The following is a 14151-nucleotide window of genomic DNA, read 5'->3' as shown; positions in this document are numbered from 1 at the left end:
TACTACTGAAAGAAACCACCCTACTAAGCTTTTAGGCTTCTTTACCTTCTCTATAGCATTTAACAACAGTTCTACACGTTGTTATAAATACATACCCATACTTCATTCTCATTCTATCATTTTCTGGGTTACAGTAAAATCTTTCCAAGTGCTCCTGAGAATCATTGAATACACTCTGCCACTTTTGAGTAGTTGTCCTTTTGATCTGCCAATGATATGGCAAGACGGTGTGGTGCTTCAAACAATCCCTGCCATAAATACAAGTGCCTTGCAGAAAGTCCATGCAAATTTCAATTCCGTTCTCTTGGTGAGTGTGGTACTGCAATTGGTTCACCAGCTCAAACACGAGGTCAAGGGAAGCCTCTTCGCTTTTGTCCTGGAAGAGCTCAGTACTCAGTTTATCACTGGTGTCCAAAATGTATTGGATTGTAAAACTGTTTTCTTGGAAAATGCCTGGAACATAATCTATGACTTTGTCTAAGCAGTCAGGACTAGTAGGAACATCACTTGAAACTGGGTGCAAGAGATCAGTCTGGAAGTGACCTGCTGTAGAATCTGCCACCGTCCCACTGAGAGTTTCTGATGGAAAGCTGTGATCTTGGATTGGAACCACTTGTTCTGGAGCTTCAGTGGAAGGATGGGCTTCCGGTATCTGGTCCCCAACATTTGTCCTATCAGGTATCAGAACAGACATATTATTTTCTGCTGGTGGGCATGATGAATTGATTTCCATGGCTTTCTTCATCATAGGTTCATGTAAGCTGTTCTCATCTGTACTCTGGTTCCTAGATCTAAAAACCCCATCAAGCGAGCCAGATTCTAGAAGAGTGTTTAATATTGGCCTCAGAGACCTCAGGGTTCCAGTTCCCAATCTTTTCTGATCCTTTTTCTTAAAACAAGTCTTCAATGGAGTGATCTTCTCAGAGAGTCTCATTTGGCATGAAAAGTTATCAGGAGGAGAGGGAGGCTGCACTACACAGTCTGGCTCAGGTTCGGTGGTTTCCATTTCCATGATGTGGATTAGTTCCAACTGCTCCTCAGAGTCTAAAAATTCTACGAGGAAAGGAAGGAAGATGATCATTTACAAACTGACAGCAACTGGATTTCATTCATTCACTAAAATGTTTTGTTTTTGTCCTAATTCCCTGAAACCATTCCTCTTATACTATATTTAGTTTTTACAGGTCAATGTTAAATTTTATTGAGAAATTAAGGCTCCAAAGCACCCAAGGCTATCCAAAAGCACCCAGCAGGTAAAAGTAGAAGAGTCTTTCAATAGGCCATTGGCATGCATTTGTGGGCTGAATACACAAGAGTTTGAAATTCTGCCAGGTTATGAATTTTTACTATAAGGCTAGAGTGGGGTGGGAAATGGGAGGTAGAAATAACTGTGTCTAGATGATGACAGCAGGGAAACCACACTTCCCCTCAGCTTTGCGGTTCTCTTCATAGTTGTTGATGTATCACCTATCTCATGAGTTGACAAAAAGTTTAAAAGTTCATCAAATGAAAGATAAACTTCAAACTTAAACAGTGAGTGAATTTAAGGGTATAAGAATATACACAAGAAACAGGGGCTCTCAACTGAAATACTATATGGGAGAAAGCCAGGAGTTTGTTAAGCATTTCTATATTCAGAAAGCTCTAATATACTATCCAAGAATGTTGAGTTTTGCAACCCCCAAAAACATTACCATTACTGATGGAATATAAGGGTGTGTTTAGTAACGAAGCCCCATCAGCAACAACCACTGCACACTGTGTCAGAAGACAAGCACAACTTGGTAACACAGAAAAAGCCTCCTAGTTCTCGTCCTTAGAAAAGTTACATATATACATTTTTAAAGGGCAAATGAAGGCATATTATAGAAAAACAAAACAACAATATAAAACACGCACCAAATTTCAGATTCCTAATCAACTACTGAAAGAGACAAAAGAAGTCCTTTCTTCCAAGAATCAGACCCCTTGAAAAAAACTGAAATTTGAAAACATTTACTGAGATTGTGCCAGGTGAGAAAGGAATGGTGATGAGCAATTAATCCTCTTCTCTCTTGTCCAATAAACTGAAAGAGATCTGTGACGCAAGGTCCCATGACTTAATCAAATATGCATCCTAGGTGCCCAGTAAAGTGCCTAGCTACCACAATGCACACAGCTGGTGTTCCACATATATTTTGTCGGCTGAATTACTTAAGAAAAGCACCTATCAAATGCTTAGTTCTTTGGTGTTTGTGGGTCAACAACGAAAGATAAAACTGAGTGTCCCCAAAAGTGAATATTAAAAATCTAATTGGAGAGAGTCATAAATCTATGTGTAAGAAGTCCATCACATTCAGAAAAGTAAAATACAAAGCACAGTTTATAACAAAGTGTTAAATGTACATAAGTACAAAAGGAAAAGGCAGAAAAAGGAGAGTTCACTGTGAGCTGGCATTGTTAGGGAAAGCTTCACGAAGAAGAAGGGATCTGACATGAGACATAAATCAACTGGAAAGCAGCCAAGCCAGGCGTTATTATTCATCATTTGGTGCTATTGCCTCAAGGCACAATTGGCACAGACTGTGGTATTCCCTCTCCACCATACCAAACCGGACTGCGCTTTCCCCACGCGCACACACTCTAACCACTCCTATCAAACCCAATCAAGGTAAAAGAGACACGAAATCGATTTTATTTATATGTGTGTCTGCAAGTACACACGCAAGCGCGCGCGCAACTTTTCCTATTATTGCCCTTCATCAAACTCGGAAACAATACTGGGAGGAAGCAGCAGAGAACTGGAGGAGTGGCTGGAGGTGGAAAGCCACTAGAACCTAGTTCCTCAATTAGTTTTCATAACAGAAAAATAAAGATGCGAAGGACACATCCTCCGGTCTCCAGCGGCAGGCGACACACCGCGACACCCCGCGACACCCCTCACCTCGTGACGCCGGGGTTCTCCAGCACTCCCGGCCGAATGCACTTTCCGAAGAAACCGCCGCTCCAAAGCCTGCCCGCCCGCCGCCGCCGCGCGACACCCCGGCGCCGAGCCCGGGTCCGAGCGACGCCTCCTGCCGGCCGCGGCGGTTTGCTCAGCTCCTGGTCCCGGGCCGCGCCAACTCCGCGCAGCGCCGCTGAGGCGCCGCCCGGCTCTGCAATTCCGGGTGTTCCCGGGCGTCCCCGCCCCCGCCTTCCCCTCAGCAGGCGCCTGGGCGCCCCCCAACCCCTGTCCAGCCTCCTTCGGACCAACGACCCGCCCCGGCCTCCCTACATCCGAGAAGCCACTCGCAGCGCCTTCTGCCTTTAATTCTTTTTTATCCCCTCAGCCCACCTCCCGAAGAGCGTCCAGCGGGTCTTGGGGGCTCGCAGAACTGAGCCGCGAAGCGCCGGGGAAACGCGGCTGGCGCTTCCCGCGGCGGCGGGGAGGAAGACGAAGACTTGCGCGCTCTCAAAGTTAACGTGAAAACAGCTTCCAAACTTCTGGGCTGCAGCCCGAAACGCGGGGTAGCTGGAAGACTCCCGCAGCCGCCGTGCCCTCCCCCGGCTCTGGGAAGGGCTCCTCGGCGCCTCAGAGCACCCGGGGTCGGCCCGCGGGGGAGGCCGCATAGTCGCGCCCCCACCCTGACCAACGGGGAAGGGGCAGGCGCCGGCGACCCCAACTAAATCCTTCGGCGCCTCGGTCTGATGTATACACCTGCCAGAAGCTCTAAGTGCCTAAGAAGTGTAACCAATTCCATCTTGATGCTGACGGGACCCGAGTGAATTCGGTACAAAGGGCAGTCTCAAAATCAATCACCCGATCCGCGAGAGCCCGGCACACTCTCGGCGCGGGGCCGGAGCCGCGAGGCCGGCGCTCGCACTCCCCGCTAGGGTCCCTCAGCCCCTCAGTGCCCTCCCGGAGCCCTTTACCTGAAAGGGACCCTGAGAGAACGGACGACAGGAGCCGAGTCGAAAGCAGTGTCCGCGCCGGAGGTCAGCGCCGAAGGCGGGAGCCGGCGTCTACGGACCACAGAGCGGCGACGCGGCCAGCCGCGCACGGGCCATTCCGCCGCCGCGAACGCAGAAAGCCTCGATCGCGCTCCGAGTCCAGCCAGCTCGCCTGTCACCTCGATCTCTGCTTTAAGTGGCTTCCGGTCGCCTCCTCCCGACGGCCCGTCGCGGAGGCGGAGCCTGGGCGGCCGGAGCGCGGTGGGGTGGGGTGAGGAGGCCGGGCGCTCAGTGGGTGCCGAGAAGAAGACCCGCCCCCTGCGCGCGCGTGCGCGTTCGTTCGAGGGGAGGCGCGCGGGTTGTGTGCCGTGGACTTGTGTTCCCGCGAGGGGGCGTGTCCTTTCTCGCGCCGGCGGTGTCCCCGCGGGTCCGCGTCTCCACGCGGCTGTGAGAAAGGAAGGCGTGTGCCGCGTGGGACGGGCTCCACCTGCCTGCGGACAGATGGTGGGTCACTTTGTTCCGAGGAGACCCAGGCACCCGAGGGAGGATGTGAAACGGAACGACCCGTTTCGGTGCGGTTGGCTTTGTTTATTTGCCTCCTCCCCAGACGCCTCCAGCCCCTGATGTCGACGCACCCTGTGAGGAAGCAAACGGCTGCCTCCGCCACTGCCACCAGACGAGGTCGCCTGCCCCGCGCCGGACAGGCCGGACGGGCTGCGCACCTGCGGCGGCCGACTGTTTCGTGGGCCTTGTACGCCACCTTGCAGAAGGGGAACCTAGCTCTGAGGTTTTGATGATAGAAGCTCATTTACTTGTGTTTTAAAGTCCACAAACGCCGTAGTGACTAATTTATTCATTCAGCAAATGTCTCTCAGAGCGTCTATTACGTACCAATCATGTAGCCTGGACTTCATGCCTGTCCTCATGGAGCTTGCAGAGCACCTCTGAAATACACAGCACATACAGAATGGCCATATTTTCTGGGCTGTAAAATACTTTAAAGTGTAACTCCATATATTGAGTAGATTTTCAGTAGTGAAGGAAGAAACAATACATTTAGTTCATATAATCCGTATGTATGAAAAAACGAAAGTGCTGGTAATTCCAGACATGGAAGTCAGTAAAACCTAGGAGCTAAAAGGTAATAATCATAGACATTATGATTCTAAGCCTTTATTAAACTGTTCTAAACCAGACTGGGTAAGCACACCAGCAATGAATAGATTAAGGGTGTTATCTCCTCAGCAGCTTATTTCAAATTGCATCAAGGCAGGGCCATTAAACTAAGGTGAGAATGATATGGGCGGAATTCAGAGGATAATAGGTAAAAGATGAAAAACTTTACATTTAAAATCTTACTGAGACAGATCTTGGTCTGTGTCTACTCATACATAGAATCGCCTAGAAGCTCATATTTGAATTTACCGTATTACTCTTGGCTTTCTATTTTTCTCATTTGTTCTGTTTCTTTTCTGTCCTTTTGTGCCTTCTTGTAGATTATTTTTAATTCCACTCCCTTCTAACAATTAGGTTGTTATACATTCGTTATGCTTTTAGTAGTACTTCAGTTATTTATTGCTGTGTTCAAACTACCCCCAAAATATAATGACTTAAAACAATGGCTCTTTTATTTGCTCATGATTCTGAATTCTCTGGCACAGGAATTCAGTCAGGACATAGTACAGGTGGTTCATTTCTGCTCCATGATGTCTGGGGCTTCAATTAGTGTGGGCATAATGGGGCCTGGCTGGAATGGCTTAACTAGGGTCATAAGTCTTGGGACTTGAGGATGGAGATGGAGTTTCATGACAAAAATGAATGTGAACATGATGTGGAAAATATGGAGATGGAAGCCACAAGCTAAGGATGCTGGAACAGAAAGAAGTCTGTTAGCTATATACCTTGGTTTTTCTCTACATGGCTTCTCCATATGGCTAATTTAGGCTTCCTCACAGCATCATAATCTTAGGATTGCAAGAGGGGATATTCCAAAAAGACAAGCCTCAATGTGCAAGCCTTTACTTTTATCATGCTTACTAATGTGTCACTGGCCAAAGCAAGTCACATGGCCAAGCTCAGCGTTAGTGTGGGAAGGAACTACACAAGATTGTGAATATTGGGAGGTGTGACATATTGGTAGTCATTTAGATTAGGGACAGACCACCTTAATCCAATTGGAGAATAATTAAAAGTTACTTCCAGGGTATAACCCAGTTCCAACTTAAAATCTTTTCTCCTTAGGTCCGGAACTCAAAATTTTTACCCGCCCAATCCCACACCCACTCCCCTTGAGACAGTTGAAAACTCTGGCTAGTTTCTCAGCCTCTCTCCACTACTGCTTTCTGAATGTTAATTGCCTCAAAGGGAAAAATGGCACCAAACTCTGAACTCAAAATCTTGGATTTAGGCTCCTCAGACTGCTGAAGTTTTACTGCTCCAGAAAAGGTATCCTCTACAATCTCTACCTTGGATGTGGCCCATCTTTTTTTGAAAGAGGGATGACAATGTGCCTACCTGAAAAATTCATTTCCCTAGATCCCTTGCAGTTATGGATGGCTGTGAGATACACTTCTAGACACATGCTTGAGATTTCTAGAAAAGCATTTCCTTTCCTAATACAGAGTCACCCCTTGAATTTCTTCCTTTTGTTCTTTCTTCTAGAATAATAACAGGATGGAGATGGAGTTTCATGACAAAAATGAAGGTGAATATGATGTGGAAAATATAAAGATGGAAGCAACAAACTAAGGATGCTGGGGCAGAAAGATAGAAGGAAACTGGGTCACTCATAACATCTTGAAACTGCTGTAGCCATCCTAGACTGGCTGCCTCTAGACTTAATATGTTTAAAAAGTAAATCCCAATTTTATTAAACTTACCTGTTCTGTATAGATGAACACATTCTTAGCTAATAAACTATCATGTCTCCTAACTAGTCTTCTTCTAAGCTCTGCCAGTTAGATAGTAATGTGAGTTGGTATGTCAGAAATAGAAGAACAGTCACAAATACAACTCCTGTAACATTTCCTGATAATTCTGTAAATATACCAAATTATTGTAAGATTAAGAAACATGTTAATTAAAGAAAAACAGGAAGTAGAAGAAATAACAATGCACATAGTTGAACCTTTTAAAGTCTCATTTTGGCCACACAGTGGCTCATGCCTGTAATCGCAGCACTTTGGGAAGCTAAGGCGGGAGGATCAGTTGAGGACAGGAGTTTCAGAGCAGCCTGGCCAACATGGTAAGACCCCCATCTCTATGGAAAAAAAATTTTTATTAGCTGGGCACGGTGGCATGCACCTCTAGTCCCTGCTACTTGGAAGCTGAGGAGGGGGGATTGCTTGAGCCCAAGAGGTCAAGGCTGCAGTGAGCTATGGTCACACCATTGCACTCCAGCCTGGGTAACAGAACAAAACCTTGTCTCTAAATCTCATTTTAACACTTTGATACAGTTATGATCTGTCTTATTTATTCAAGGTATTTTTCTATATTTTACCTAACATTATGTCATAAACAGCTTTCCATGTTAATATTGTCTTTTAAACAAATAGCTGTTTAATGTTCCAAATAATTATATTCTTTGCTTATCTAGTTCATTCTCATTGCACATGTCAATTCACTTTTTTTCATAACTTATTCACTGCATATCTACTACATTCCAGTAACTGGACTAAATATTTTAAGTACACATAGATGAATAAGATGTGGTTCCTCCCTGAGCACTCTTCAAAACTACAAAAGACACATATGTAGATGCAATATATATGTATACATGGCATATGCATGTGTATACTTTTTATATGTGACTCTAAGCTATTTAATAAGCTATTTAATTGCCTTTTTTTTAAATTTCTTTTTTTTGAGACAGGATCTTGCTCTGTCCCCTAGGTTGGAGTGCAGTGGCGTAATCTTGACTCACTGCAACCTCCACCTCCAGGTCCAAGTGATTCTCCTGCCTCAGACACCTGAGTAGCTTTGATTACATGTGTGGGCCACCACACTCAGCTGATTTTTGTATTTTTAATAGAGACGGGGTTTCACCATGTTGGCCAGGCTGGTCTTAAACTCCTGGCTTCAAGCAATCCACCTGCCTGGACCTCCCAAAGTGCTAGGACTACAGGCATGAGCCACTGCGCCTGGCCAACTTATCTTTAAATATGCTTATAGAATGGAAATATTTTAATTTCCAATTCATTTAATTGATAATTTCTGTCATTCTTATCTGCCGGATTTGCCTTTAGCATGACTGATCAGTTATCAGTAGAGTACTTACAATGAACAGTTTATTAATATAAAAGCCATTCCTTCTTACTTGAATTTCAAGTGACCCAAGGCCTCCAGTTTTCATTTTCATTAACAGTAAGTGCTATCAAATGTAAATACCAATATTCGATTGCTTTCTGTTTTCATAATTGTTAATTTCCTAACATCCTTCTTGTGGAAAGATAATCATTTTTTGTTACCATATAAGGAAACAGTGAATAACATGACTCAGAGCAGAATGAAAAACCCGAGATTTGAAAACAAAGGCTTTGTCTTTTAGCTTTGCTGTACTAAAATACAGTATTTCCCATGCTGTATATGGGAAATACAGCCAACTTGTGTAAATGGCAGACTGACAACTCCTTATCTAAGAGGGCTAAGTCCAAGCTATAATGTTTTCTATGAGTGTATATGTAAGAGTAATTTATTCTTTAACTCAAAATTGCATATGTGCATGTATCTCATATATCTAAAGTGAAAGAGGCTGGATGCAGTGGCTCACAAAGCACTATAATCCCAGTGCTTTGGGAGGCCAAGGAAGGAGGATTGCTTGAGGCTAGGGGTTTATGACCAGCCTGGAAAACAGTGGGACCCCATCTCTACCAATTTTTTTTTTTTTTTTTTGAGACAGAGTCTTGCTCTGTCACCCAGGCTGGAGTGCAGTGGCGCCATCTCGGCTCACTGCAAACTCCGCCTCCCAGGTTCACAGCATTCTCCTGCCTCAGCCTCCAGAGTAGCTGGAACTACAGGCGCCCGCCCCCACGCCCGGCTAATTTTTTGAATTGTTTAGCAGAGGCGGGGTTTCACCGTGTTAACCAGGATGATCTCCATCTCCTGACCTCATGATCCGCCCGCCTCGGCCACCCAGAGTGCTGGGATTACAGGCGTGAGCCACCATGCCCGGCTAATAAAATTTTTAAAAAGAAATTAGCCAGGCATGGTGGCATGCACCTATAGTCCCAGCTACAAGGCAGTTGAGGCAGGAAGATCACATGAGCCGAGGAGGTGGCAGTGAGCCATGGCCACATTACTGCAATCCAGCCTGGGCAACAGAGCAAGACCTTGTCTCAATGAATAAATAAATAAATAGTTGCATTACTGCAATCCAGCCTGGGCAACAGAGCAAGACCCTGTCTAAATAAAAAAGTAAGTAAGTAGGTAAGTAAATAAATAAATAAATAAAATGAAACTATTATTATCTAGGCAACTGAAGTACTGTTTTTTGTTTTTTGTTTTTTGAGATGGAGTCTCGCTGTGTCGCCCAGGCGGGAGTGCAGTGGCGCGATCTCCGCTCACTGCAAGCTCCACCGCCTCCCGGGTTCACGCCATTCTCCTGCCTCAGCCTCCCTAGAAGCTGGGACTACAGGTGCCCGCCACCATGCCCAGCTACTTTTTTTGTATTTTTAGTAGAGACAGGGTTTTACCGTGTTCGCCAGGATGATCTCGACCTCCTGACCTCGTGATCCGCCCGCCTTGGCCTCCCAAAGTGCTGAGATTACAGGCGTGAGCCACCGCGCCCGGCTGTACTGTTGTTTTTAAACATATAAAATTTATTATTAAAAATAATGTCTTGATGTTGTTATAATGAACTAACTCCTGGAACTTACCCTAAGGAAGATTTCCTATTTCTCTGCACTCGTGGGATTCTAGAACAAGATAAGATTTGGGCTGTAATTTATTTACTTCTAGTAGGTTTTAAATATGATGTTGGTGGGAGAAGATTAGAAAATGCTCCTAGGGAATATGTCAGGCAGCAAGGTAGGGAATTAATGAATTAAAGGTAACCTCAAAGGTAGGTTTGTTTAGAGCCTGTCATGAACATGCTTTGATAAATGTAAACTTAAAATTCATATTTTCATAAGGTGATGCACCTTGCAGACCATTTCCAAGTTTTAAAAATATCTCTCAGTTATAGTTTCCTCCCTCTTGAAACTCACTTTTTTCTCTGCCTCTGACGAGGCAGCAGAGTGCTTCTGTCTGGGAAAGGTGAGGGTTCCAAGGCCTAGTAGGAAATGAAACGGATAAAGTGTGAATAGGACAAGTTCTAAAACGCTTAAGCAAGATCACAAACTATTCTGATTATCTAAGATTTGCATTTGTAAATTGCCTAATCATCTGCTTGAGTGTTTTGTTTTCTCAAGATCCCTAATAGTCAAGTGTTCTCTTCGATCCCCTTCAGTTTTGGACCTGTTGAGTAATTCTTACAGCACATACTGAAAGTACTGTCTCATCTAACTGGCTTTAGTTCTATATGAGATGATTTCCTCAGAGAAATCCCCAGATGTTTTCCTGATCATTCAATCAATTGATTCAACACACATTTATCTAGTAGTAGTTATGCAATGGTGACTAAGACAGTCTCCATTTGTCAGTTTCTTGTAGGGAAGTCTGTGAACTGACCACCCAGAATCACTTGGGAAAGCCTGCTGCAGATGCCCTAGTCCCACCCTAGTCCTCCTGAATCTCAGAGAACAGGTCAGGAGAATCTGCACTTTGCAAAAATTCTCTAGGCACTACTGCTTTAAGAGCTCATAGTCTTTTAAAACACTTGCGAGTGGGGAGGAGGTGGCTTATGGGTGTGGCCAAGTAGGAAGACAAACACACTAGCATGGTAAGTGCCATAATAGAGATTTACATGCAAGGCCAAATACAGTCAGCCCTCAGCATCTGCACACTCCACATCCACAGATTCATCCAACCATAGATCAAAAATATTTAGGAAAGAAAACAGTAAAAAAATTAATGCAAATAAAAATACAATATAACAACTATTTACATAGCATTTTATTAAGTAGTATAAGTAACCCAGAGATGACTTGAAGTAGATAGGAGGATGTGCATAGGGTATGCAAATACTATACCGTTTTCTGTAGGGGACTTGAGCATCCATGGATTTTGGTATCTTGGGAGTTCCTGGGACCTTGTGCCTGAGAATACCGAGGGACAGTTGCATAGAGATGATGAATTAAGTCTAACTATATTGTCAGAGAAGAGGATTACCATCAGCAGATTTCTTGAAGTAGCTAGAAGTATTATTCTTTAGAATGTTAAGAGACTCAGCTGTTTTTTACTTGGGGTACATCTAAAATCCAATAGAAAAAAAAAAATTTAAAACCTCTACTTAAAAAATAAGTGAATTCCCAACTAAAATTAAAGATCTTGATAATCGCGTGCAGAGATCATCTGAGTTAACAGCACTTCTACTTGTGTGAATTTATCCTGAGGATATACTTAGAGTTTATGTGCATGGGTTTGGTTGCAAATCTCTTTCCTACAGCAAATAAATTGTGACTGAGTGCTCATTTTCATCCAGCCCCAGACACAGTTCTCTGTGGGAAAGCTTTCCTCTCCCCATTTCTTATACTGTCAAAGACATTCTGGGACATGAAGAGTTCCCATTTTTGCTATTCAGGCACTGAAAAGCCAATACTCTGTTTTTATAGTAAAGAAGGTTTTTGGTTTATTTGTTTTGTTTTCCCCCAGCACAGTAATAGAATTTAGAAATTGAATTCATTAATATTCCTTGGCAGCCTCACTATGCAGTCTCCTGTACACGGCATATGTTTTCATGTTGATGTCCAAATTCAATATGGTGATTTTGGCAGACTGGACATCCTAGCCATTCACTAAAGACAGATCATTCTGATGCTCACCTGCCTTTTATCTCTGAATCCTCCACTAGGCAGATAGCTCCTGGGTTTTTAAACTGGCCTGCACATGAGAATCACTTGAGCCACTTTAAATAAATATATATAAATAATATATATTATATAATACATTTATTATGTAAATAATAATAAATATACATTTACTATATATATATATATTTTTTTTTTTTTTTTAATTTCATGGGCCCTAGGCGTTGAATAGGGACTGTGTTGTATTTGTCTTCTCCTCTTTGGTTCCCAGTAGGGCACTGGACATAAGTCATGTAATCAATGACTTCACTTATTCATTCAACACATACTCTTGAGCATTTGTGTTCTAGGTACTTCTAAGTGCTAGGAATACAGTAGAGAATAAAATAAATGGTCAACTCTTAACATTCTAATAAGAGGAAGACAGGTGGTATCAGGTGGCGACGAAAGCTGTAAAAATAAAACGACATGATAAGGATAGGACAACCACATACTTTATCAAAAAAGGACACTTTGAGAATAATTATTCACAATTATGTCAATATAGTACAGCTGAAATCAGGACTTTCGTGGAAAAAACAAGATATGTGGTCACTCTACATAAGGTGTTAAGAGAGTACTGTGGAAAAGGAAATGAAGTGTTTTCAAAAATATGATGTGCTGTTACTAGAAGGCCTCCCCAGAAAGAAAACATTTTAAGTAGAAGCCTGAGGACAATGAAGGCATAAGGGAAAGAGCATTCCAGGTAGATGGAATAGCATGTGTAGGGACAAGCTTTGCATGTTAGAGGGAAATCACAGAAGCTAGTTTGATGGGAGTGGAATGAACAAGAGTACTGTTGATGAGGTCAAAGGGATGGCCAGAGGCCAGATTTCATAAGATCTTTTAGGCTAGGCCCATGGTAAGGACTTTGGATTTTACCCTGAGACAGAAATCTATATAATTTACCTTTTAAAAGGATCACTCTGGTGTTGTGTGGAGAGGATGGAAAGAGTGAACACAGGAAAATTAGTTAATAGACCAAGCAAGAGATGGTGGTGGCCTGGATCATGATAATGGAGAGAGGTGGTTAGATTCTGGACACATGCTGAGGGTAAAGCTGAGAGGATTTGGTGTATGAGGGAAACTGAAGAGCCAAAAATGGGTCCTCAGTTTTTGGTTTAAGCAACTAGAAGAATGGATCTGTCTTTCACTTAGATGGTGAAGATTGTAGGAAGAACACATTTTGGGGAACAGGGAGAAACAAGAATGTAGTTTTGGACTTGTTAAGATTGAGACATATTAGATATTTAAGTGGGATAGTGGGAAATTGCATAATTAAGTCTAAAGTTTAGGGGAGACATTGGAGCCACTTGCAACCATACCTAAGAAAGTCCCCATTGCCAAACTTACGTAGCAAACGTGTTCATTCATCCATTTTACATGTAGGTTAATTAAGAGGTCTTAAAAGTGTGTTTTTTAAAAGAGGAGCAGTGGGCCATATTCTGCACTTGCAGAGGAGGGAGATTTATTTTCATGAAGTCTGGGAGTGAGGTGTTGCCCAGTAGTGTGTCCACTCATATCATATTTCTCTTGCAGAAGGAAGCTGTAATCCCTATAAACATGAGCTAATTTAAAGTTCCCATTACCCAATTGTGACCTGATGACCCCATTCTGGGAAGCTGACTGAGAAATGACTTTGAGGCTAAAGAAATCAAACAGTTGATATTTGTATGTTATGTGACATATTCTTTCTTTAGAAAGAAAAAGTAGCCAGGCCAAGCATATGAAAATAAAATATCAGTACAGGCTCATGCAAGTTCCTAGTAATGTAAGCCTAAATTTGGCCTTAAAACAAAAACTTATAGTATCAATTAGCATTCCCATTATTTATTGGCTTCTTGCCTACAGACTTTAAAGAAGCAGCTGTCTTTTATTTTCAAATGCAAAACAGATGGAAATTTATGGTACCAGGAAAATCTATACTAAGCCAAATAAAACACTTGCAGCATTATTTACTGTATGCATTATTTTTACTTCATCACCTGCCTGAGACTCTTTGGTTTTTATTTTTCACTTTCTGAAGAGTTAGCTAAATTAGAAATCAAGGCTCTGAATGACTTTTTCTCAATTATCAGTGTGTTTACATTGAAACAAAGATAACCTCTTGGTTTGAAAGTTTTGCAAAGTCACCAAAAAACAATGTTACTTTGGTTAAAAATAACTCTCTATTGAAATGAAGTAAATGTCAGCATTAGAGAAATGGAAACCAAAACTTTTTATCAGACCTCAAAGTTGAAAGGCAGGAAATGTTAGCTGCATTGACAGAACCCTAGGTACAGGGAGTTGGTGAAAATAA

The 14151-nt window shown here is 42.9% G+C and overlaps 2 protein-coding genes across 3 annotated transcripts in view; one reads left to right on the top strand and one right to left on the bottom strand.

Moving 5' to 3' along the window:
• The window catches only part of TIPARP (TCDD inducible poly(ADP-ribose) polymerase), a 33416-nt gene extending 27938 nt beyond the window's left edge, over positions 1-5478 (bottom strand). The window contains exons 1-2 of one of the 2 annotated variants that reach the window (XM_050779861.1): positions 5335-5478; positions 96-1053 (exon numbers count right to left, since the gene is read on the bottom strand). In XM_050779861.1, coding sequence (XP_050635818.1) covers positions 96-1012 — 917 coding nt within the window. In that variant the 5' untranslated portion in view covers positions 1013-1053; positions 5335-5478. Of the gene's footprint in view, positions 1-95; positions 1054-4800; positions 4854-5334 lie in introns of those variants that run through there. The other variant, XM_050779860.1, reaches the window with a different exon arrangement.
• SSR3 (signal sequence receptor subunit 3) overlaps positions 1-14151 on the top strand; it is a 425362-nt gene that overhangs the window by 287581 nt on the left and 123630 nt on the right. The window lies entirely within an intron of this gene.

The sequence above is a fragment of the Macaca thibetana genome, chromosome 2 (assembly GCF_024542745.1).
Source record: "Macaca thibetana thibetana isolate TM-01 chromosome 2, ASM2454274v1, whole genome shotgun sequence".
Taxonomy (NCBI): Eukaryota; Metazoa; Chordata; class Mammalia; order Primates; family Cercopithecidae; genus Macaca; species Macaca thibetana.
The sequence above is the reverse complement of the archived record's forward strand: the minus strand, read 5'-3'. Positions and strand labels throughout refer to the sequence as shown.